Genomic DNA, 26,953 nt, shown 5'->3' on the forward strand with positions numbered 1-26,953 from the left:
TCTACATTGCAGCCATAAGCCTTTATGTATAATATGTAGATAGTTACTCGCGAGAATATCTCTTTTTTAAGTTTTTTTAATATTGATAATGAGTATTACTATTCTGCAATATGTGATAATACATATGTACCTATGTATGTGAATGCAGAAACCGAATATTGTACCAATGTAAAATTGTTGTAAAAATATAAGTGTAACATGTAAATACTATACAGCTAGTTTGTAGGTAATCAGAAAATAATTGTATAGTTTTATTCTGTTACGTAATTTTAATTTTATTTGTTACGACTTTAGTTTTATTTTCCCTCAGCATGCATTAAAACTCCCAAGGTTAGTTAATTAAAAAATCAAGAGCCATATGTATGCGCATTTGATCTTTTAATTTCAGTTATTATAACATAGATTAGACTCCTAGATGGAAAAATACTGATCGCTAAATTGGCTACAAGTGTAAAAATAAAATCTACGTAGAAAAACAAATTAAAGTCGCTTCTTAGTTTTTGTAGTGTTCCCGCAAATAAATGCAGCATGGTAACTGTAAATATATTAAAAACATTATTAATATTGTTTCTACGTCTGTCTGCACGAGGGTTAAGTAAATAAACAGTATTTCAGCTCATAAAGTAGCACTACTCGCCGGCATCGAAATAGTATCCATTTCCAAATTAAATTGTGCCACATGTAGTGTAATAAAAGTTTCGGTACGCAGTTTGTACGTTTAAGTATATAAGTTTGTAGAAATTTGTTATACCGGTAGATACTTTATTTAATACTAGCTTTTGCTTCAATCGTGTGAAAAAGTTTTTCAAAAAAAAGTCCCGCTTTATGTCTTCCTGGGATAGAAAGTAGCCTACTGTACTAAGGAGTAATGTAGCTTTATTAGTGAATTTATCAAAATCGGTTTAGTAGTTCCTGAGATTAGCGCGTTCAAACAAACAAACTCTTCAGATTTATACAATAGTATAGATATTGCTCTTTTGTTTGTTTATGCACTTTAGGCTTCGATTTAGTCTCAATCATTTCGCAGATGATAATGAAATAGTATAAGTAGTAGTAACTTATAATATTATGTCGACATAATTGTTTATGTTTATGTATGAGACACCGTAAGTGAACTGCCAGCGAAACAATTTGGCAAGTAGGTATTTGAAGCTGACTGAAATTTATAAGGCACTAACGTAGGCGATGAAATTTAAGTTGTTAAGGTTACTAGGGAGTGAAGATTTTGCGACTTCTAGATAAATAAATTTAATTGAATATACGGGATAATTTTGACATTGTGTTATTGGAACTGCATACTTATTTTCTTGAAAACAACACCACAATATTTTAATCTACCCTTACATATAATATACAAAGTGTACCTATGTTTCGAACAAAATAATTATCAATAAATGTCATTTTAATTTTACACGCTCTAATTCCACGTCTACCACTCTTAGAGAATTAGTCGCAATGTTTGTTAACATACATTGTTTTGTTAGTGTGTTCACCACATCTTTAGTTAGAGATACACTCGCGCACACGTTATGTTTTCACTAAACTACAAAATGATAAAAAAATCATAAAAGTAGAACTGAGATGTTTGTGAAAATATTCGTTTTTCATGGCTCACTTTTAGCCCAACTGATTTCATTTATTAATACAATATCAAATAACATCATGTGTAGGTATTAAAATATCAATCGTAAAAACAAACAAACACACATCACGCCTTTATCCGCGAAGAAGTAGGCACATATGTAACCAGGGCACCCACTTTTCGCTATATTGTGTGTTTCATTGTATCGCCATAACGGATTCAAAATCTAGACTCCGGGCTGATAGCGAGCGTAAAAACCCAATATCAATGCGAAATATTTTAAAAAATACTTGCATGTGCTCAGTTGGAACATGGGTTATTATGTTAAAGTCCAGGCGCTCGGAGCGCGACCTTATGTTCTTATATAAAATCATTAGGAATCGAGTTGAGTCCCCTTACCTACCTTCTTGGAAAGATATGTTTCGGTTGCTCTCGTCTAAATACACGTGAGAAGTTTTTATTTTATATTGGTACTACGTGGACAAACTGTGGCATGAACGTATTTATTAAAAGAGCTAGTCGATTGTTCATTGTACAATAATATTACATCTGTGGATACTGACTGCATCAATATCTTGCATCTTTCTCTATATCAGTGCAAAAAAGATACTAAAACTAAATGTAATAGTTTTTAGCAATTTTCAGAATTTGAATGATTCCTTTCTGGGTTTAGGTGCGTGCTTAGTACTTTCATAATATGTCGCGCCGCGCCTTCTTTGTTTTGGTTTGTTTATATAATATTGTAATCTGTGGAAACTGTAGTAGATAATGTGTAATTTATTTGTTTTTAATTTATAACAGTTATGATTTTTTTCTGTAGTTTTCAAAAAAGGTAAAATAAAAATAGGATACGAGAACCTTAAAGAAAACTATCAGTTCTATAAAACACACGATAATAACTAGGAAATGATAGAAAATACATACAACTAGTCCGGAGTTCTTTAAGATTTTTTCATTATTCGCACGCAGCATTTTACTTTACATCTGACACTTCCGACATGGCCCATGTACACAGAGGCAACAACGTCGCATAGCTTTGAACGCGTTTGCAAAAATGTTACTAGTCAAGCCTAGGCATGCATAAAACATGGTTGTTTCATTGCCTTGGTGTATCACAAAGTGACTACTGCAATAAACGTTTCGTTAGTAACGTAGCGCTACAATGTTATTTAACAGAATGAAAAAAATACACAATCATAAAAATAGTGTTGCGTTACACAATTGCAAGTATATTATGTCTACTTTGTATTTATTTTACTTTGTAGAGAGCCTATCAGACGTCCGGAAAGGACATGCACGTTTTTTGTATGGAAACTGGTTCTTTATTCATACAATTTCCAACCAATCTCAGTTATCTTCTTCTATCTATCTATATCTATACTTACTTATAATAAATCTGTAGAGAGGTCAATTCTGTACATGACATATATTTCCAAAATAACTATCAGGGGGTGATTAGGGATCGATACTGATGCCAAAAATGCAATTGGTAAAATTTTTGTCTGTCTGTCTGTATAACCGTTATAGAAACAAAAACTACTCGACGGATTTTTAACGAAACTTGGTACAATTATTTGTCATACTTCTGTGCTGGTTATAGTATACTTTTCATCACGCTACAATTAATAGGAGCAGAGCAGTGAAGGGAAATGTTGGGAAAACGGGAGAAGTTACTCCATTTTTTAAGCGTCCATTGCGTGTGCAACCTTAATGGTTAAAGCTACACAGAAATCATGTATGACGGAAATGTTCTCCTTAAAATTATGTAAAAAATATCCCACGACAGCATATGTCTATCTTTTATGGTTGACTCACAATAACACGTGTAACTCCCGATAGCTTAGCAGTTCGAAGCTTTCTCATTATATCTCTATCTCTTACGTTTATAACACTCTCAGTCATCCCTAATTAAAAAAGTTAACATTATTAAATATTCCATAAAAAATAATCATAGAAATCGGTATAGAAACACCAATGTTATGCATGAAATACGCTAATAATAAGCCATCACGCGTGAATACTGAATCATGCTATAAGGATTATTTTTGTATATATATAAGGTCGCGAACGCACACGCAGGCGGCTTGCTTGGCACCTAGAGGCTAGCGAATCACCTAGCGAGTAGCTTCGTAAAACGAACATTCTCGGACGTTCGCGACCGGCTCCATTTTTGAAGTCGGAAATCCACGCGGGCGAAGCTGCGGGCGGAAGCTAGTTGGTTAATAAAGTGGCAAAAATGTGGAGCTTGGAATCATTAAAAATAATTTTAGGTCCTTCCATTTATCGGGAAAATAATTAACTCGTCGCGGACTAAATAAAGCGTTGATTTTAAGTGTAATATTGAAGTAAAATAAAACTACGAAAAGCTCTAAATCGGAGATCTTTAAAATTAAATTACTTATTTCAATTGGCTCATTATTAAGAGTTCTATCCAAATATATAAAAATAATCTTGGTAAGAATTTCAATTGAATAAAAAACCGTCTTTCATCATGTCCTTTTCCTTACTTTGAAATTGCTTTGTAATTTTTCGTTTTATTACTATTTCGATTTTATCCACCGAAATAATTTCGACAAGGTTTAAATTTTTATTTTATCCCCAAGACAAAGCTAGCCATTGCCCGTCTCTTTAGAAAGATAGATTAAAGTATTTTAGGAAAAGAATCGTCGGAATTAATTAAATACAATTCACTTATCGTAACAACATGTTAGTTTGATATTATTTTGTAATTAAACCGCCTAAAATGTCCTTCAAATAAGCACCCAATCGAGCGTCCGTGCAACTGTTTGACGACAGAAGAAGACAAAGGAATTATACCTCCCTGAGTAGACAAAGGAATTACACATAATTATAATTTCGTAAAATATATCAACTGAATATAAGATTAAAATTGTTTAATAGTCCAAACTCTACTGGGTCGTCATAAGTATTTTTAGTTTTATTAGTAAACCACATCAAGGCCATAATCTAAAGGTGTTGTGGCAGGCGTGACAACCCTATTTTACACTTCATGAACAGTCGATAAGGACCCGCGGGCGGGTTTGAAATCCTTCGCACACTTTTTGGTACAATTACTTACCGGTCGTTGTTTCCTCAGATGTATAGACATATACGACGACATATAGGACTATGTTATAGAATATAGTCCTCTGTCGGGTTGCGAGACGTACTCGTCGGTTATTTACTCCATTCTTTTGTTTCGGTTAACGTATAAAATATATCTGCTATATCTCGCAAGCTTTCGAGTCCTTACGCTGTAAATGGGTGGAACTGAATACAAATGGTTTAAACCGAAGATATTTCGCTAATTTCTTTACTCTTATATTACCTACTAAAAGGTAGTTATATTTTATACTTAATTTTTCCTTTAATTGTGATTGTGATTGTGATTGAAGACAATGCAGTATGTTAGCTGTATATTATCAAATAGTAAAGAGAAATTAAGTGTGTTTATACTTGATCGTGAAGTGACGTACTTAGGTCATATGCTTAGACAATATGATAGCTACCATCTGCTGAGAACCATCATGATGAGAAAAATAGGCGAAAAGAGAGGTGTAGAAAGGAGGTGGAAGTTGTGCCTTCGCAATATACGAGAGTGGGCCGGAATAAAAACGTTTGAAGAACTGTTCCGATTACCCTCGGACAAGGGGAAGTTCAAGGAACTAACTGGTACTGGAGAAGTACCCGAAGTAGAAGAAAATACTTCTTCAATCTTCATTACAAGAAGAATATATTGATCGGTCTTAAATATCAAAAAACAGATTCACATATGTATAACCAACTATTATTACGAGTTACAATTTGGCGCCTCAAATACATACATAAAGAAAATACACATTTGTAACTGCAACGAGGCAAAATATGCCACCTCGTTAAAACAAAATTTCAGAAAAAGACGCGACACGGCCCCGCGTCAAGCAACGGTTGTAGCTTGTAGCCTATCCGTAGCTCGTAGCAACGAGCGCAAATTGCATTTCACGGCTCGCGGGCTCATATCGCACGCCTCGCATACTCTGCGCTCGCCGCGTTATTTACACTAATAGTGAATACTGCTAATTACCTTCACGTTCCTACTTGTACCTGTCGGCATGTAAACATCTCATTCAATTACTGAGAATTACAGTCCCATGCAATTGTGATGGTCTCCATAATCTAACATTTGGAAATGTTACAGTAGTCGTATTAATAATTTTAAAAGTAAATTCCTTGTTGTATCCATATTGTTTATGTTCTCGTATTGAACCTGTTGTGGATATTGCGAGCTGTATTACCAGTTCTTTTTCGATAGGAGTGCGCATTCTGTTTGGATTGAATGATCACCTTTTAAACCTGTTTTGTTAAGAGCTGTTTATTCTGTAAAGTATCCGGTTGCAATAGGTAACTCTTGTAACGTGGGAAACAAGCTGCAGTCACTTGTGTGTAGAAAATAATCAGTCTGTTTATTATTGCGCCACTGTCCTTCCCTTTAGCGATGAAGGTCTCTTTGATATTGGAACGTTGTAAAACGTGAGATCAGTGACAATCGTAGGTCTTGCGGAAATATTTTAGTGGGAGAAAAAATACATTGCAATGGCGAAGGGTCCATCCATATAACCCGATTCCTGACGGCTTCTCTTTCGTAATTTATATAAAATCTAATCTATTACTATAGACAACATTGCCCCAATTCTTGCGGAAATCTTTAACTGCTGCGTCAGAGATGGCATATTTCCTGATCTTATGAAGGTTAGTAAAGTAGTACCAATTTTTAAAGCAGGTTGTTCTAACACCCCCTCTAATTTCAGACCTATTTCTATTTTACCAGCCTTAAGTAAGGTATTTGAAAAACTAATGCTTAACCAAATGCTGGTGTTTTTAATAAAAATGGGATCTTACATAATAGACAATTCGGCTTTACAAAAGGCAGATCCACGCAAGATGCTGGACGTGCTTTAGTCAAAGCTGTGTTAGATGCTTGGGAGGGATCCCAGGATGCACTGGGGGTCTTTTGTGATCTTTCCAAGGCATTCGATTGCGTCGATCACAAAACCCTCATTTTAAAGCTTCATTATTATGGTATTAGAGGAATTGGACTTAAACTAATATCTTCATATTTATCAGGTCGAAATCAAAAAGTATTTATCGACAACGTCTCCTCTGCCGGGTCCGCAGTTAGAATTGGGGTTCCCCAGGGTTCCATATTGGGTCCATTCCTATTCTTAGTTTACATAAATGACCTGCCTTACATGGTTGATAATATGGCAGATGTAGTATTGTTCGCTGACGACACTTCGATTATTTTTAAGTTAAATAGAAGGGATGAGAATCTCGGTGAGCCACATAAAGTACTTAGTTTGATTTCTGACTGGTTCTCTTCTAATAATTTACTTTTAAATGCCGCAAAAACGAAATGTGTCAGATTTTCGTTACTGAATAAAAAAAGGAACTAAATATTGATTTAGATGGGGATAAATTAGAATTAGTTCCCTCAACGGTCTTCCTCGGGGTTTCAATCGATAGTAAATTGCAATGGGGCCCCCATATTCAAAAAATTTCTAGTAAACTGAGCTCTGCCGTGTTTGCTATTAGGAAGATTAGACAATTAACTGACGTGGCTACGGCAAGGCTAGTGTATTTTGCATACTTCCACAGCATTATGTCCTATTGTATTCTTCTGTGGGGCTCTGCTGCAGATCTGCAGACCATTTTTATCTTGCAGAAACGAGCGATTAGAGCTATTTACAACCTTCGCTCTCATGATTCCCTTAGGCAAATGTTTAAGGAGGTGAATATACTGACTTTGCCGGCCGAATATATTTTTCAGAATATAATGTACGTACGTAAAAACCTTAGTACTTTTATTAAAAACAGTGACTTGCATAGTCTAAATACCAGAAATAAAAATAAATTGGTTGTCCCTAATCATAGGCTCTGTAAAACCAATAAATCTTTCTTAGTTAATAGCATTAAGTTCTATAATAAACTTCCCTTCGAAGTTACCAATTTGACCGAACAAAAATTCAAGTGTTATGTTAAGCGTGAATTAATGTGTAAAGGATACTATACTGTATCTGATTACCTTAATGATAAGACGGTTTGGAAAGTTTGTCCTGCACACAATGACCCACCATGTTAGCACACATTAGTAATTAATTAACTGCCTAAAATGTCTTTGTTACATGTCTCACATGCTTTTTTTTTTATAATAATGACATTTCTATAGTTCTAATTTGACATAATCATATCATATCTTAATGAAATGTAATTTTTGAAAGACGACCACCCGATCATGTTGTGTTTGCCTGTTCAATATCACTATTTTTTTTTCTTTTCTCATGATTGAAAACTATGATTGTAAATGTAGGCGAATGCACGCTGTACGCCGTTATTTAAGTATGAATCTATGTTCTCTTTTATTTGCTATCGCTAATTTTATTTTATGCCGCTCCAGGTTTAGTCGATTGGATTTCATCTTATCCCATGTTAACGGTGATGTGCGTGCATTAGCTTATATAACTATTGTGACTATGTACAAGAAAGACTTGGAAAAAATACAAAAGAAGTACTGAACAATTGATGACAAAAAAGAAAGCCCGGAGTTTCTTTCTGCCTTTCTTCTTCGGGTAGTCATCACTTAGGTAGCTAGTGAAAGGCTGGTAGGTTAGCTAGGCTAGGGCTCATGTCCTCACCGGTGAGGATCGCGACGCGTTACCCTTCTATTTCCCCTACTTGCCAGCCCGAGCTGGTTACTTCGTACTTTTGTACCTAGTCTTTTGTATAAACTTTATCCCTAATTTAAAATCTCCATAGTTATATAAGTGATTTTAATAGTTGTTTAGAAATAATAATTATTCTTATTCTTTGTTTTGACGTATCATAAGTGCAACTTTGTTCGCCTACGTGATAAATAAAGTATTTTATTTTTTTTATTTTTATTTATTAGACATCGTAGGCAAGCCCCCCACGAGATGGACCGACGATTTGGTGACAGTGGCCGGAGTCCGATGGATGAGGGCGACCCAGAACCGGTTCCTGTGGCGCGCAATGGGGGAGGCCTATGCCCAGCAGAGGACGATTCCCGGCTGAAATGATGAATCTATTAGTACTTATATGTCGTGTCGGGTGCCCTTTTAAAAAAATTCACCCTTCACCACTGCAAAATTGACACGTTCACCGAAACCTAATTGTCCCAATAACTAAAACAAAATTGTAGATTCGCTCCTGACGACGATAATACTATTTACTAAAGAAAAAGTCGCGTCTTGTCTAAGAAGGTCGATGAAATGCGCTCAAATCGCGGCGCGACGCTCGAATAATAAACATCGGTGAATGCGTGCAATCAACTGAATTTAGAGATTGGAATAAAATATGTTATTGAATTTTAAAATTTGATATTTGAAAATCCAATTTATGTTATGTACGTATGTACGGATAACAAATAGGGCTGGATAACTTCTTTGTTCTTACGAATATTTCATTATTGATCGCATTGAACAGTAAAAATATATTTACAATAGCGATGCGGTCGATTTCCGAATACTATTTACGTTTTATCTTTTAATCAGTATTAAAGAAATACATACAATTGCAGAAATTCTCCCCGGGCAAACAGTCAGCTGATCCAGGCACCGAGGTATTAAACGGAGCCCCGTGCCTCAGCCCCACGACCTACATTCACCTACATCATTACTTACTTTATTAACCCATGTAATAGGCTCTCCAAGCTACTTTTGCATGCTTGATCTATACTTACGACATTAAATAGATGAGAAAATCGGAATAGAAATTATTATAATTGGATATGTTTACCATTGCGCAACTCGTGGGTTGTGTGACTTTTTAGTCCGTAAGAGTAACACATATCACGCTTTTGTCCCCGAAGAGGTGGGCAGAAAGAAACTAGGGCACCTACTTTTCGCTAAGTGTGTTCTAATCAATGATATGGTGGGGTGAGCTTATTGCCATGCCAGGCACAAATCCCTGTCTATTTGCTGATACTGAGCAAAAAAACTCATATTACCTTACCCGGGATTCGAATCCGAAACCTCAAAGCAATAGTAGTAACGTGCATACATTGTAACTCCACCAATATAGTTGGTAATATATTGTGCCTAGCATGTAGTTATCATCACTTAGTCGAATTACCAATTGTAACATATTAGCACATTTCATAATACTGCGGGTAAATAAAACCATCATTTCAACATCAATTTGTCTTTATTAAACTTTACGGTAACTAATACTTTGTACTACAAGATAAAGTTTCAATATGTACAAAATACGTATGCATCGTACAATTACACTTACATCATAAGTCGTAGTAAAATAGATTTTACTGAAAAATACAGAGTAAATAAATAAATGAACAAATAAAATATGAGAATTTAGGCACTGCACGTGTTACAAATTGTTTATCACAATCATGGGCTCATACAACATACTCGTACACCACGATTATTATCCGATAAATCTAGTAAGCGTTTTTAATGTTACAACAATTTTATTATTATCAAAGATAATACAAGTCCCGAAGTACGTTACTTACAGTGACATACTATAATTTTTAATTAATTATAATATAATCGCAACACACATACCACAATAACAAAGAAGGCATTTATCATGTTTGGTTTTAGGTGTTAAATTGAAAGTTACCTACTTGATAACCTAAATTTAAATTGGGTATTAACTTTGGAAATTGAGTTTTGAAGTTAATTCAGGCGATGCTTTTTACTTGATTCAAAATTGTTTATTATTATAATTAACGTATTCAGCTAAAAAATAACCATGGTCACCAAAAACTGTGCCAAAAATAGAATTAACACAGTCCAAATACATTAGAAGATATAGTAAAACAATACGGTACGCAGGCGTTATTAATGTGTAGAAGTGTATGCGCATTAAACGGGTTTTGTCATGTTTTTTCACCCTCATACTCCGAAGAGACGGCAATCTGACATGACCGGGGAGAGATCAGGCGCAGGACCAACGGCTTTACGTACTTTCCAAGGCACGGGGATATCATAAGTTTCTAACAGCGAACTGCGACTAAGCAATTTTTAAGATGAAAAATCCAGTCAATTTCATGGACCATGGTTATTCTATATTATACTCTCCTTTTAATTTGGAACATAGAGGCCTTTGTTCAATTTTTAATATAGTTGTACCGGTCATAAATATCTTTGCCATTGCGTACCGAACATTTAGATGGAAATTTAAAAAATATAATATGTTAATAGAAATATAGAAGTTGGGCCATATTTTTCTAACAACTCGTATTTATAACAACGATAATATTGCTTATAAAATGTAAATGTAAATTGAAATGTAATGTTTATTGGCACACGTATGTTACATTTTAAAGTATCTACTTCTTGAGTCTTAGAACTTCGATAGTGTATGCAATATTATTAATATAAGAATGTAGTTGCATTTTAAGAAAATAACCAATAACGAAATTTAATGACAAAACGAGTAGGTTGCTTGTCCGATGGTAGGCTTCACGCCCGTCCACAAACAATCGCATCCACTCAAAACTTCAAACTACAGAGCATCATTCAATCTGAACTGAAGTCAGCACGTGATTCTAGATTTAATCAAAACGTCCTATAGAATTAGGAATGGAACACAAATGGTATTTAAAACTATTTGATGTTAGTATTACGAAAATTATGTGATTCTCATATTTAATAAAGTTAGTAGTGTAGGTTTTTGTTTTATCATTGTTGGCAACAATTTTGGCATACACATTTATTTTTCACTATAGTTTTATAATTATAAATGGTACATATGAAAAATGATTGGCACTACCATGTAGGATACCTACTACAAATACAAATATGTATGAGATCAGTACAGTAAGTAGGTAACGTTAATAAGTAAACATATATGTTTTTACAGAACTTCGTATATTTTATCTATATGTGGAATAATAATATCCATTTTCGCAATTTTTGTGTCACTCTCGTATTGTCTCAAATACACGCTACACCAATATTATGCAAAAATCAATGTGATGGTAACATTTATTATGCTACTCAATATATACATGTATTCTAAGGTACATATAGGGTTTGCAATTTTTCTCAGGTATTTAACTATTTATGTACACCATCAAAGTTCTTGCAATGGATATTTGAATACATGTATTATCATGCACAATAGAATAAATTTCACCTCTCATAGGTTAAATTTGACCTGATATTTTTTAAATTCATCAATATTTGATGTTACTTATAATATATTCTAGGGCCGTAAGACAAATAATGTAAATATTTATAGATTAACAATAAATTAACACCATTTTATCTGCATATGTGTAATATTTAACTATTTATTCAACATTTCTTTTTATTATATCATCAAAACAGTGACTAGAAAATTATTTTTAGTTTTCAAGAGTATCTAATGTAACAATAAAACTTTTAGATGATATGTACAATTTATTGAGTAGATGTGATATCTATTGTTTTACGAAATAAGTAAATTCTTTCTCTTAAAATACAGATGAAATTATTTCATAAAAACATCCATAAGAGTAATAAGTTCCGTATATTAGGTACATTTCGTTGATCGAAAAATTAATAGATAATTTAAAATTACGTAGAGTTCAATTTAAAATAAAGAACCAGTGCTAAAAGAATCATAAAAATCTACTGGCAAATCAAACTTAAAATCTAACGTCTAATGAGCATAATACAAAATGGAATTCATTACCTACTTAACTGTTGATGTTGAACTTCAGACTGCGAGTGCTGGCATGTGACGCTTTCGTCGCGAGCAGTCGTTCTGCCTCGACGCTCAGGTCACTGGCCGAGTGCCTGCTCCTCTTCAAACTGCTTTTGTGTTCTTTGTCGAGAAGTTTCTTCATTTCTGCTTGGGTGGGTGTGATAGAATTAGATAGTTCCTTCACACTACCACTGAGACTTCGATTTGGTTCAAATTTCTCGCTGGCAGAACTGGACGGTGTTTGACTTCCATTTTCTGATTCGACTATCTGTTCGAGTACACTAGGCCGTCGTCCTCGCGTGTCATAGTAATCAATCGTAGGGGGGATGACAGGAGTGAGATTCGCCATTGGATCTAGACCTAAGAGCAGCATCACCGTGGCGGGATGCTCCATAATGTACTGCGTGACGCAGTTGAGGAATGGTTCTGTTTGAGTACTTCGATGAAGTTTTGGCCTTTCTGGCGTTATTGGTCGCTCCTGCTGTAAGAAATTTTTCTTTAAGTATATGCTGTTGATATAAACTTATCAATATAAAATTGATCAGTTGTGGATATTGTCAATTATGAATTGTACTTGCTAAAGATAGGATAAAGGAACAAGAAATAATTAAATGTTATTTTCTTCGCATCTTTGTTATCAAATTCTTAATCTTAGTTACCTGATCCCAGCAGAACACGTCGGGTGGATGGCTACAACTCCGTGCGAGCTGGTTGGGCGGCGTGTTCCACTGCAGGTTGGGATTGGAATGTGCGGCGTGCCAGCCCGACGGACCTGTCATCTCCTGCAGGGCTTGGATTGCGTTTCGTACCTATATTTTGAAATAATACTTGTAGAATTTGTGTATTAATTTGTCTGCTAAGAGTAGTCAGACAATTTGACATAATCTGTTCAACTTCTACCATTAATTTATAGTGTTGTTATAAATAAATGATAGAAGTTGAACACCGAATATTTTATGCCGTGAAAAATGTTCGATTTTTTCACGGCATATTTATTCGGTGTTCTAGTTGGGTGCTCACAACGTCATTTCCATACACTGTGCATTTACACGCGCGTCAAATTTAATCTTCATGATATTTTTACAAAATATAACACGATGATAAAATACTTTTTCTCTCAGAATGTTCATTATTATTTCATGTACGTAAAAATCACAATAATTTATTCCAACATTTATGAGTCAACATATGTTTTGCGAACCGAATAATTTTATATTTATGGACTAAATATTATTACAATTTAATGATATTACTCTGGATATTATATGTCACATAAATTGTAATGACGACAATGTTTACCAATCAAATTAACAACATAAGCAGAGTACGTAGGCATATGGAAATAAGCTTGTTATTACATTAAATAATTACATAATTGACCTGGGTCCGCCGCCGCATCGGTGGGCTGGCCTTATAGACGTAATTAACGGCAAATCGCGTCGAGACTAAATAGAGGGACACAAAAGGTGCCAACCTTATTCGGGTGTCAATGTTATTTATATTGCCCACATACATAAACTAGACTAGGTCACTATTTTCAGTTATAGTACTATGCTATCACTGTAGAATAAATAAAACATAAACACAAAGTTATAATAAAAAGAAAAGTAGAAATAATGAAGCTGTTACGACTTCTTCATTGCGGAAAAGTCAACGATTCTAACGAGGTATTTAGTTACTTTGTTAAACAGACCATTTGTGAAAGGTTCTCGAAATTTATTAAGTCAAAAGCACTCAATAGCTTTCAGTGACCAATACAAAACAAATGCTTTGCTTATCGGAGTGATAACGTATCATAATTGCGGAACGATGTAGGTGACAAGGCCTGTATTGTGACATCACTGTTTGCTTTGTTTCTATGAAAAATAGATACTCAGTTTGCGCCTAAAATATAATGGGTAATCATCATCAGCCCTGTATTATATACTGTCCCACTGCTGGGCACGAGCCTTCTCTACTACTGAGAGGGATTAGGCCTTAGTACACCACGTTGGTCTAGTGCGGATTGGTAGACTTCACACACCCTCAAAATTTCTATAGAGAACTTCTTAGGTATGCAGGTTTCCAAACGATGTTTTCCTTCACCGTTAAAGCAAGCGATAATTCACAAAAAATACACACGTATATTTTTTTTAGAAAACTCAGAGGTGTGTGCTCTTGGGTTTTGAACCTGCGGACATTCGTCTCCGCAGTCCGTTCCACACCCAACTGGCTATCGCCGCGTATAATAGGTAATATTGGACAGTGATGACCCAACTCTAAGCCATAGTATGACAAAAATTATCACACCATAAAGTTATTAATGGCTTGGATGTAATAATATGTGGGCGATTCCGGACAATTGTGCTAGAAACAATACCGCCTACATAATCCATTCAATTTGAAAAGCGCCATTGTGCTAGTTGCAGCGATAATCTAATTGGAACGCAAAAAAAATATTTAAACCTGTTTGGAAATAACCAAATTTCATCAAAATACTTACCTCCATGCTTAGTGCTGCTACGTCGTGGTGCAAACTCGACACTTGCGTATCAAGTCTCTCTACTGATGACCTTGTATTGTGCATTTCTAAATTTAGTCCTTCCAAAGAGTCCGCTCTAGTAATTTTTGGCGTCGCCACCGAACGTTGCCTTTCTATTCTCTCGCGCAACTCCCTGTGCGTGAGGCGTTGTCCGTCCGTTCTGAAAATAGATTGATAGATTTCCAATAGCATTTTAGCCTAAAATTAGGTTATACAAATATTGCAACAAAATAACGTATACAAAATTGTTTTAGATAAAGGAATACGGTAGTAAATACAGCTTAGTAACATTACGTATCACAAGTTCATGTCTGAAGTGGTGTACACACATGATATACAACTAGAGTGCCCGCGGCTCGAACAGCTTATTTCCTCCAAGCTCAGAATATACACGGTGTACTCATTGCATTATTCAGTAGGCAGTCTATAGTGGTTTATTCATATAGGTAAATCTTAGCAACGGCTTAACTAGTATGACGATATTATATTGCAGAAAAATTGTGACACTGGATGTACGCTTTTTTATAACTTAAAATATATTTTTTTATTGTAATCTAACAGGGTTTGATTCCTAGGTAACTCCATCTTTAGAACTTAAATATTTAGAACATTTTGTTGCGATTTGATCTCGTTCTCATTATAACTGGATTTACGGAACGTTACCATTATCATAAAATTGTCAAGCTATTATAATATATGGTAGTTCATTCATTTAGCTAGTATAGGTACTGTCATTTTGCAAGATTAAACATTCAACCACCGTAAAAGCTAATGTTTAGTTGTTATCATTTTCAATATTTAGTTAATCTTTGTTATCGTTAAGATCGTACGTGTTTCGTCTAGAAGAATAAGATGTGGGATGATACACAAATTTAAACAAAAAAAAACTTTCTTAGGGAATATGTATAGAAAACTACAATATGAAAAAAGTTTTTTTCTTTAAATATGTTTTTTATTTATAAGGTTTATCTATTTAGTTTGATATAGAAATAAATCACAACAAAAAAGAGGTAATCTCTATAGTACGTGTGAAACCTTTTTTCTTATGTTAAATAGAACGCAAATCGCTAACATAGCGATTTGTGTTAGACGAGACAAGGAGAATTATAATAAACATATGCCTCCGGTCTCTATAATCGATAAGCCAATTACAATGTTAAATATTTACTTAGGCATTGTGAGCAAGATGAGATTACATTACATCCCTTTGGTGCTATTTTTGTGCCTCCAAAGGTAAACAAATCTTCGATTTTAAGAATCTTCGTCGCGTAACGAACGATGAGCTGATTGTGATTGGAAAGGCGGCAAGTTTAAACTTCACACCGTGACAAACTGTCCCTGCTTACTGAAATATTCTAGTTACATACGTTTCAAGAGTCTTTTTATTATGTACTGTAACAAATAATCCACTTATTAAAAAATATGAATCACTTCGCATATTTTACCGCCAATTTTTTTTTTACTGTTTACAAATATAAATATATAAATTTTATATAATTTTTTGGCACTAAAGCAATAATTCTTAAGTCAGCTTTCAATATTTGTGTTTTATTTGGTACGACCAGCACTCCTTTGACTAAGTTTCAGACCTCCAATCTAAAGTTAGAAGCTTTGTATGCATGATAACTGTAAATAATACAATTTTGTTTTCCGATCACTCTCCATTACGGTAATACCGGATAACATAGTCGTAATGTTGAAGCTGTCTAGACAGATAACAGAAAAAATGGATTTTTTTTTTAAATACATAAAACAGGGTATAAAATCTGTGCTTATACACTATATTATGGTTCTTACTTGTTATGGCATCGTGTCATGGGTTTTAAATTTCTCTGTAATATCGCAAAATATATGACATAAACAGCCATATCCTTTGATCACATTGAGTTAAAAGTTTGATTTTTCACAGTTGAAAGAGACGGTAAACTTAAGAATTTGATATAAATTTCAACTTCATACATGTGCGTTCCGTGAGATAGACGGACGGACAGACGAACAAAGTGATCCTATAAGGGTTCCTATTCATGTACGGAACTCAAAAAAGTGACTGTCATCAATACCTTACCTGAATTTCGTATGACGGGGACTGTTAGTGTTCGATGCAGGTGGTTTTTTCGGTGATAAGGCATGATCTTCTGCAGCATTCTCATCATCTTCGGATATAGACGGTAGTGTAAGTGATGGGTGCCCGTTTCCATCCGATTCCTGCTCTGCTTCGTACCCTTCTCTCAAATTGTACGTGAGATCGTGTTGGATATCGTGTATGAACTCTTGCTGATACTCTGGGTAGAGACGTAGTGCCTCCGCCAGACCTCCCATATGTATGCATTTTAAATCACAATATGTCAGTGCCTGTTGAATATAATAAATTGAAATATTTAGCGCCCGTATTCATAAACGTTATTTATCTAAGGAGCATTGCTGTGATAATAAGTCTGTTTCTAAGCTTTGTTTATCTGACAGCCAATTGGATTAAAGTTGTATCTCAATATTAACCAATCACAACGGCCCTATGTCTACGCACTGCGAAGGCTGCCATGCCGTCAGCACTGAGAAACAGTTTGTTATCGAAGCAATGCTCCGTCCTTAGATAAATAACGTTTATGAATACGGGTGTAAGTGTTTAATATTCTAATATTAATAAATATTCAAGTTAAAATGCCTACAATAATTTTATAAGGTGCTATTAGTATGCGGTAGCCAACGGCTACAGACTGGAAATAAAATAATTAACCTATTAATGAAGTAAAATGGACTAAAAATTGTCCACTAGGTTTGGCTCTAAATCTTCTCAAGAATGCGAACGCCGCACAAAATTAAGTAGTCAAGTCAACCCACTGCGTCTGTTTATTCGCCCTTCTCAAAATTTGAATTTATCTATGTGAAAATTAATTCTGAGCGACATTCTAACCTGGCGTCAGCGCGGTGTTACAAATCAGCGTAATTTGCAGTTCGCGGTTGGATTTGCGTTTTGTTACGAATGAGCACCTTTAGTTTATCATATTCGATTTTTTTAAATCATTGTTAAAAGGAGTTTATCATTATTGTGCGAGATTTATAGGAATCTTACAGAAACCCGCTTTTGCGAAGGACATAGGTAATGACTAATCTCTATTTATTTCTTGATGTTTACGTATAAACTTATATTATTTCTGAGTAATTTATAATATTTACACGTACGAAAATAGGCGCAATAGGAATACATGATATTGTAATGTATTATTTTTGCATTATTTCCATATCCATTTTGATGTAATACTATTCACATAATGCTTTGGCATTATCCCAAATATGAAAATCTTGTAATGTTTTAGGAGCTCCCACACATCAATAACATTACGTCATAATTAAAATATAACATGCCAACGTTCCATGAAAAATTTAGGTATTTTTTGTTGTAATAATTTATATTAAAATATTATATAAAATATAAAACATAGTTTTAAATGTGATATGGAGCCATCATTTTGTCACCAATTTCAGCATGCTTAAACTTAGTAACGATTTGATAGCTTCGAAGTGGTTAGGTTTAAAGCAAGTTGATGACTCGACGCGACGCGCCGAAAACTGAACCTGAAACTCCCTTGAGTGTAGCCGTGGCTCTTGACAGTCCGAAACACAAATATCACACGTTCAATTACTTCAATTAAGGTAAGTGAATAATGTAATACCTTCACGTCGCAGCTAGATTTGACAACGACGTCGGGATTGTTGCCCTGCGATGTGCCCGTGCCGTTGTAAGCTTGTAAGTGTGTGTTCATGTCACATCCCACCAAATCTCCTTTACCTGGGTAGATAAACGTTCGTCCATACATTGTTAATACATAGTACTAGTTCTCCACAAATCCGCTTAGTTTGTGAGCAGATAATGAGATTATATTCTGTACCCGTCATTAGTCTGGGCGACTATGCCATCAAAAATAGATTAATGTTAAGCATGATGATAAAAAATAATATTTAAAGATTTATATTGAGATTACTTGAATGGAACATTATGCTATTAAGATAAATATATAATATATCCATAAAAGATCAATGCATTTTCGCCAACCTATGTGAAAGTTTATTGCTCATAAAATAGGGTTAAAGTTAGCGTACTAAAGTCATTGAATTTATCGACCGCACTGATATGGGAAGAGTGTTTCTACAACGGGCGCTTACCAAGTATGGCGACAACCATATCGTTTTGCATCACTTCCATTGAGCCGTTACATATATAATAAATATATGTTAATGCGTCCCCTTTATGCACGAGGTACTCGCCCGGGGCACAGAAGTTGTTCCGGATATGCAGAGATAATAACTTGAGGCAGCCCTGCGAAGCCGACTCGAATATAGGGAGTGATAGTATTTCACGGTGCAAATGTAAGGACACGTCACCCCGGAGCTCCTCTGGGAACTCCTTTAAGGTCTGAAAAAAAATACTGAGATCAAATATATGAATCCCGTTTGAAATATATCATCACTTTATAAAAACGATCAAAGAATTTTTAAGATTGGTGAGCTTCATAATTTGAATTTCTAGAATAATAAAGGTTTAATAGAAGCATAGCTTGTCGCTCCAAAAATGTGGCAGGTAAAGTAACGATTTGAATCGGGCTATATTTTGTTTCCAAACCATTTAGTCGCTGGATCGCAATTTTATAAACGTGATTTTATAATATCAGTTGAATTGAAAATGTTGCAATTTTCAGTCTTTGCTGGTTAATGGCGAATAAAATTTAATATATATTGAGCACGCAATTTCAATAAAATATTTAAGAAGAAATTACAACTTTAATTAACGTCAGTATTTGCGTGAAATAGTCTTATTTAAATAAATGCTTTTTAGACTGATAGATAATTCTTTATTGAACACTACATAAGTAAAAGATAAAACACACATTACACGAATCAACTATAGCTAGTGGAACAATAGGCGGGCTTTGTAACTGTCATTAACGAATTAATTAAAATACGTGTGAAATATGAATGAACCTCGTGTATGTCAATGCCATGATTAAGCGACCACATTGTTTGAAAGTAATCTTGCATGCGTTGCTTCAGCTCCTTGGGCACTTGATTAATCGTAAGGAAATCTTTCAAGTCCCTCCATTTGCTTTGGTACATGGACCTTCTGGAGTACATCCTCTGAATAATGGCAGTAACGTTACCGAACACCACGGCGTGCATCAGAGCTGAAAAGAAGTAATATAACAAGACAAGTTTATTTGCGAAGTTTAACTAACAAAAGGTTTCCGTTTACTATAAAAGGGATAACAAGCTGTAGTTTTGTGTTTCTTTATGAAGCTGAAATGTTAGACGATTTTCGCTTTGCATGGACCCTACGTAGTTGTTAAATATTATAAACTATTATAATAAATTCTTAACGATATGGTTATGAAATATTTAGTGTGTATTCATTTTCGTGTTGAATACGTTGAATGTAGCACAATTACAACAATAATCTTTTATTTTATTGTCGAAACAACAATAGAGCACTGAATACAACAGAATATAAAAGTTCCATATCATTCGCAATACTATGCCTAACGACTTTTATCAAGCTGTTAACTGGCCTGCGGTCTCTATATTAGTACTTTATAGTCCATATTATGTAACCTGAAGGCGTAATTAAAACCCACACAAATGTAAATATTAGAGTCGTATTTAATTTTAATGATATGAATATGCTCGCTGAATCCAATGATCCAGTACAGAATTACCATTGATTGTAAAGAGGCCGAGCGAATGTGCTGCCAATATTATCTATACTACACATGACGTGACGAAGGCATTTGTGCTAAACTTATCGACACCAGCAAACCTGTGATGTGGATTCATCCAAATTATATAACTAAACAATTACAGGCCGTAGGTTAGTCTATTCTCCCTTACAGTTTTCTAATAATACTTCCTTGACAGCTTCATAGGATCTCATAGTCTATGCTAGTGTGGGTCTATAACCTATGTAAGAGTGGCGTGTAGAGTGCCATTGCCTATTTATCTCATATAAAAATAACTTGACGTAACAACTTTGCTGGCGTACGATAACTCTCACGGGTCAATGAAGCCCTGATGCGACCATTGTTCTTGGGTAGTGGGTACCCGTTCGTAGCGATCGTAACCATCCGGTGACCGATATGCTTGTTAGCCTGTCCTGTTATAGAAAACATAATCGTTTCAATATTGGGTATAAAACATGTTCGAAAATTATTTAGACTGTGCCTATGTGCTACGCTGCAGGATGCACGCTCCGCCATGAAGAGCGCAGTACCTAGTGGACACATTGTTAATTGCCTCACAGTTGCCTTACTAACATTAATCTATGTATTCTTTACTAACACAAATTAGTCTATGTTACTTGACGAGTAATAAAAATAAAATCTATATATATAAAAATGAATTGCTGTTCGTTAGTCTCGCTAAAACTCGAGAACGGCTGAACGGATTTATCTTATCTTGGTCTTGAATTATTCGTGGAGGTCTAGGGAAGGTTTAAAAGGTGAGAAAAATTCGAATAATTGCCGGGAAAATCCTCAAAACAGCATTTTTCTATTTCCCATACAAACGTTTTCTAACTAATACGTAGAGTCAATTTGAGCTTTATTGCTATTGTATAAAGTTCACTGTTGTCTAAGCAATGTAGGTGTGTTCCTAACATCAAAGCAGTGTGCGTTGGAGCACAGAATATGATAATGTAATGTCGCGTTCTGAAACTCAACAAAAGTGATATCGCGGACCTGACTAAATTGAACAGTCACAAAATTTAATATATCATTAGTTATTTGGTTGGCTTCACGATATTATTTCTTTTGTTTTACTTTAAAAATGCATGTTTTCGTTATGGACAATTTTTGAGCTACTTTTGCATATCTATACTTATAATAAATCTGTAGAGAGGTCAATTCTGTACATGAAATATATTTTCAAAATAACTGGGGGTGATTAGGGATCGATACTGATGCCAAAAATGCAATTAGTAAAATTTTTGTCTGTCTGTCTGTATAACCGTTATAGAAACAAAAACTACTCGACGGATTTTAACTTAACTTGGTACAATTATTTTTCATACTCCTGAGCTGGTTATAGTATACTTTTCATCACGCTACAATGAATAGGAGCATAGCAGTGATGGAAAATGTTGGGAAAACGGGAGAAGTTACTCGATTTCTTAAGCTTCCGTCATTTCGTGTGCAACCTTAATGGTTAAAAGTTCCTTCGATTTCACCAGGATCCCATCATCAGACCCTGACCGGACAATCGGACCACCTGCATACCACCATAAATTAAAAAAACATCCCGACAAATTGAGCACCTTCTCCATTTTTGTAACCCGAAATCCACGCGGGCGAAGCTGCGGGCGGAAGCTAGTAATTATATAAAAGACATTACGTGACACATATACAATTGTTAGATATAATATACTTGCCTACATTATACGTGTAGTAGGTACCCATAGATCTTAGAGCACGTTACCTTCTTCTATATTTATGTTAAATACCTTAATACTAGAAATATTGTTGTATATTATATTATCTTTGTATTGACGCTTCACTTGTTACTCATGATTTGTCAGTCTTACCTCCGATCAACATGGTGATAATGCTGAAAACTTTCTCAGGTAGCGTATTCGCCGAGACGTTTCCAAAACCGACGCTAGTGAGTGATGAACAGGTGAAGTAAAGGGCTGTCACATAACTCTCGCTGTGTGATATGTTGGGAATAGGCACTTTTAATCTTTCTGCCAAGTTGTTTATCCATCCTAAAATGTAAGGCATGAAAACAAGGCGGATTGAGAAAAATCCTCATAAAACAGAAGTGTGCGGAAACAGGTGGATTAATATTTGGAAGGAATTCAAATAACGCGAAAGCAATAAAAACTTTGAATTTCAGTGTATCATGAGTTTCTCGTTACACAGAAACGAGATGACGATTTATTTTTATGTACTTTATATTAAAAGATTTCGGGCATACGGTCCTGACAAACCAATTAGGATTAATTAATGATCGCACGCGGCTCGGTATCATAAAAAATAAATTAGAAATAGCGGGCGTTACCTTATAGATTATTAAAGAAATTGGTAATTATAACTTGGGCCGTTATTATATTTTTCATAATATAATTAGAAAGAAGCGTAAAACTTTACATAACTACCATTGAATAGTAAAATTGTAATTAGAAATTTACCTAAATCCCAACTTTCATTTTTGTGAACTTCGATTTCTTTTTCAGCTATGATAAACCAGATGCATGCTAGCCAGTGAGCCAGCAAAGTGAAAGAAAGCATCAACAAAGTCAATATGAGAGCCGAATACTGCGAGTATCGATCCATCTTCTGCAGCAGCCGCGCCAGGCGCAGCAGTCTCGTTAATTTCACTAAATGCACGTTTCCGTGCGTCGACTCCTGCGGAACGATGTTAAACTGTAGCAACGTAAATCATATGAGACGTGAAGCAAAATGCTCCAAATCCGCGGTGAAATATGACACGTTTCATACCGGATTGTGGGTAAAGCGCTTGGGACCATTTTGAGTTTAAGCAATAATTAAATAACAACGGCGTGTTTAATTAGTCGACGGCGTTAACTCACCGCCCCGCTGTATACGTCCGACGCGTAAAGTAGGTCAAATGGAAGCGCGGCCAGGAGATCTACCACGAACCAGGATCGGATGTAATTAAGAGCTATCGCCTTCGAGTCAGATACCACCTCTCCCTTTTTACTAACAAATGTTGTCCGAAAATTTAGCACAATATCTAAAAAGACACAAAGGATCAGTAAAAAAAAAACAACTGGAAATTGCATCTGAAACTCTAAGGGATTACTTGCCGACAATGAAGAGCGCTTCCACAACAACATCACTAGTCACGCTGATCCTGGGATGACCCTCATCAACAAAGCTGGCGTTGTATGGAACCACGACCGCCACGTAGAATGTAGCTATGAGAATAAGCCAGTCCCAGAACGTTTTAAAAATACCGTAATGTGATATTATAAATCGTGACTTTTTCACTGCAGATGTTTTATATTCGGGTAATGGAGGGTCTGATGAATGTAGGAGATTCTGAAAAGTGAAATGTCTAGGATAAGGCTAAAGGCCTAGGATTTAAAAAGAAAATTAAATTAATAACGCTCTTAGTTGGATTTGCTTAATTACAATCGATTGCTGTAAATTATTATCAACGTTAGGTACATGAATATGATCGAATAAAAAAAATTACCTTACTAACATTGTTGAGTTTTAGTTTAGTCTTCATTTTGTCTGGCTTATAATGTCCTGAAAGCTGGTATAGTACCGCCCTAGAGCGCCGCCTACCCATGTTGGCGGGCGATGGCGCTTCGGGGTCAAGATTGCCATTCGGGTCTGGAAGTAGGCAACTAGATTCAGCGCGGAACCGGGCGCCCAAGAGTGCCGCTGCGGGTACAAATGGGGATAACGCTAGAGTGACCACGCCAGCCGAAGGCCGCACCGCGGCTCCTGCACGCATAAACCACCCTGTTACTGTGTTGACCTTATTACTGGCCTATTGAGCCCTTGTTGCAGGATTTCCAAATATTTTTTTAACAATCTTTCGCTTTTCAAATACTTGATTGACGAAGCAAAATAATAGCATGAGGTTTAGATAAAAATAATGCAACAAATCATATTCGCGATGGTAATATTTAAAGGCCAAACTTAAACTACGTATCCCTAAAAGAAAATCTTGCAACTAGGCTTTGGATGACAAAACTGGATAGCAGTATCGATTCGAAATCTTATAAATGTCAGCTTTTTATATCATATTTGGGATGATCTTCGAGGATCTCTAGTTCGATACGTTCGTTCATATTACGGACGGATTAATCAGATCAGCGTATTAGGTAAATACTCGTAAATTACATAAATAATTACTACGTTCATGCACAACGAGTGAGTATATACCTTCATATACATTCGATAGTCGTTTGGGATTTCGAACCGATTAAGGGGTATCAATATAATATGTCGCCAGCCTAAAGCAGATGTAATGCGACTTAAAACATTTAATAAAGAACTATTATAATTAACGGAATCATAAATTCTAAATAATATGAAAACAATACAATTTTTTTATTATTTTAATTTGGTATCTAACTTTTAATTGATTTTACATTTTATTACAATACAAGAATTACTATTATAAAATAAAAAATCATATTTTTTTTGTATTGTGGAAGTGATAGGTAAAAAATATTAAATGCAGCATGCATATATTCGCACAAACGAAAAGTATTAAATTCTTATAAACTTTAGTACTAGAAATCTACATAATTTGTTAATTACATTAGAACATGCAATAGCCGTGCACTGTAATCAACATTTTATTAGCAATTTTTAATCAAAGTGATATAATTCTGAAAGGTAAAAATTTAAATGACAGGTATAAAATTGACGTAAAAAGTGCAAAAATAATTTTGAAAGTAGCGTTTACTGGCGACATTAGCAGACTCAAGTATTTAAATATTTAAATTATCATTGAATTAAATTACTCACTAAAGATAACTGTCTTTTAAGAATCACAGGGTGGTTTGTTTTTTTGAAAATAGAAAGAACTACATAGTTTATTAAAATATATTATTTCTATTATAAGGAAAGTTTAATGTAACTGAAAGCTAGACATAATGTAAAGGTTGCAATGTCCTTCTTATTCATCTATACTTTATTCGTCTCGTGGTTTACGTAGTGTATAAAGAAATGACTTGGTTTTTACAGTATAAAAACAAAAGTTGTAGAAATAAACGAAGAAATGCCTTAATTTCGCTTACTATCGCACAATTGTTATAGCAACTTCGTGGCTTGGTTACCTTTTATTACTTTTTGTATTTAAGAAGCTACTCTACATTTCTAGCACACTTTATTTTGTCTTATTCATTTATTTGCTCCGGCGTATTTAGCTGCATATATTTTGAACAATAGTTGCTAAAGGAATTAAGGCAACCATTCAGTGGAATTATCTGCTTTCCTAGATTTTCTAAGTCGCGCTGGGAATTACGTAATAGCAAAATTATATTCGTTTGTATTTGTAAGGAGAAATAATTTGATAAAATAATTCTCTCAAGACGTCCGAATAACAAGTACATAATATTAAGATGAAGATATCTCACTATAAATAGATACATAAATACATAATATGAATTTAATACATTAATAGTAATTTCGTTTTAAAACAATGACAGAATATGATATCTACATATGATTAGATAATCAAATGTATCACGCATAAAATAAAAAGAATAGGATTTATTATAGTTTTCCAAGTAAGTCAGTAAGATATTTACAATCATACGAAGGGATTTATAAATAAAAACAATATTCTTTTAATATTTTAAAGTGATTTTTCTCTATAAATCTACTCAAATTTAGAATCCGGCTATCTACAAACTAATTCGATCAATATAACAGTGGGTAGAGAAATCAAACAGTTGTAAGGAACTTTACCGTGCGGTGAAGCTCGCAACTCGCTATGGCAACCAGGAGCTACGGGAGCTCAATCTAACGCTAGCATCCTTTAGGATGTACCTATAGCACTAGAACAACGTGCTTAGTATAAGTGATTACAAATGCACATCTGTTAATGGTTTTAGGGGTTAGCCAACCTTAGAGGCTGTGTAGTGAGTATTAAATAACTCTTATAGCGTTTCTTACATGTCTCACAGCCGTCAGAGGATAATACTTACCGCTGTCAAAGTCCTCATTTGTGTTCATGGCGGCCATCTTCGTGTTGGTAATATCCTTGAACGAAGCGAGAAATAAAACCACTTCTCGCTTCTCATTTTTAATTGGAACGATGTCGAGGAGACACCAAAAGGGAGAACCTGTAATTTTATATCATGTAAATTTCCCTTTTAATTGAAATTCAAAACCTGCACTGCGTCGTTTTGCATTGAATATGCAGGGAGCGAGTAAAACCCGGGTTCCTTAAATAGCAGTCCGTTATTTTCGTAAAGCGTCGCGCTTAAGTGCCATTATAACAGTTAATGTATGTATCCCTATCGTATCGCTGTTGAGAGCAGTAAACGCTTGGTGACAGCTTACCAACAGCTGGGTGCTTGTAAAAGTTTAATTTTGCCGAAGGAAACCGTAAACTCTTTATTGGCTTTGTTTACGATTGCGGCGTCGACTAAAGCTTTGTTAAGTTAT

The 26,953-nt window shown here is 34.9% G+C and overlaps 1 protein-coding gene across 5 annotated transcripts in view; it reads right to left on the reverse strand.

The window, feature by feature from the left end:
* Nucleotides 1-9,762: 9,762 nt before the first annotated feature.
* LOC115443458 (potassium voltage-gated channel subfamily H member 8) overlaps nucleotides 9,763-26,953 on the reverse strand; it is a 78,467-nt gene continuing 61,276 nt past the window's right edge. Inside the window, exons 5-17 of one of the 5 annotated variants that reach the window (XM_030168870.2) lie at nucleotides 26,491-26,628; nucleotides 24,024-24,208; nucleotides 23,623-23,857; nucleotides 23,386-23,549; nucleotides 22,984-23,200; nucleotides 22,378-22,557; nucleotides 19,791-19,990; nucleotides 18,975-19,224; nucleotides 18,485-18,600; nucleotides 16,879-17,165; nucleotides 14,775-14,973; nucleotides 12,952-13,101; nucleotides 9,763-12,773 (exon numbers count right to left, since the gene is read on the reverse strand). In XM_030168870.2, the coding sequence (XP_030024730.1) occupies nucleotides 12,285-12,773; nucleotides 12,952-13,101; nucleotides 14,775-14,973; nucleotides 16,879-17,165; nucleotides 18,485-18,600; nucleotides 18,975-19,224; nucleotides 19,791-19,990; nucleotides 22,378-22,557; nucleotides 22,984-23,200; nucleotides 23,386-23,549; nucleotides 23,623-23,857; nucleotides 24,024-24,208; nucleotides 26,491-26,628 (2,810 nt within the window). In that variant the 3' untranslated portion in view covers nucleotides 9,763-12,284. Of the gene's footprint in view, nucleotides 12,774-12,951; nucleotides 13,102-14,774; nucleotides 14,974-16,878; nucleotides 17,166-18,484; nucleotides 18,601-18,974; nucleotides 19,225-19,790; nucleotides 19,991-22,377; nucleotides 22,558-22,983; nucleotides 23,201-23,385; nucleotides 23,550-23,622; nucleotides 23,858-24,014; nucleotides 24,272-26,490; nucleotides 26,629-26,953 lie in introns of all 5 variants that reach the window. The other 4 variants (XM_030168869.2, XM_030168868.2, XM_030168866.2 and 1 more) reach the window with 4 other exon arrangements.

Source organism: Manduca sexta, chromosome 17 (assembly GCF_014839805.1).
Source record: "Manduca sexta isolate Smith_Timp_Sample1 chromosome 17, JHU_Msex_v1.0, whole genome shotgun sequence".
Taxonomy (NCBI): domain Eukaryota; kingdom Metazoa; phylum Arthropoda; class Insecta; order Lepidoptera; family Sphingidae; genus Manduca; species Manduca sexta.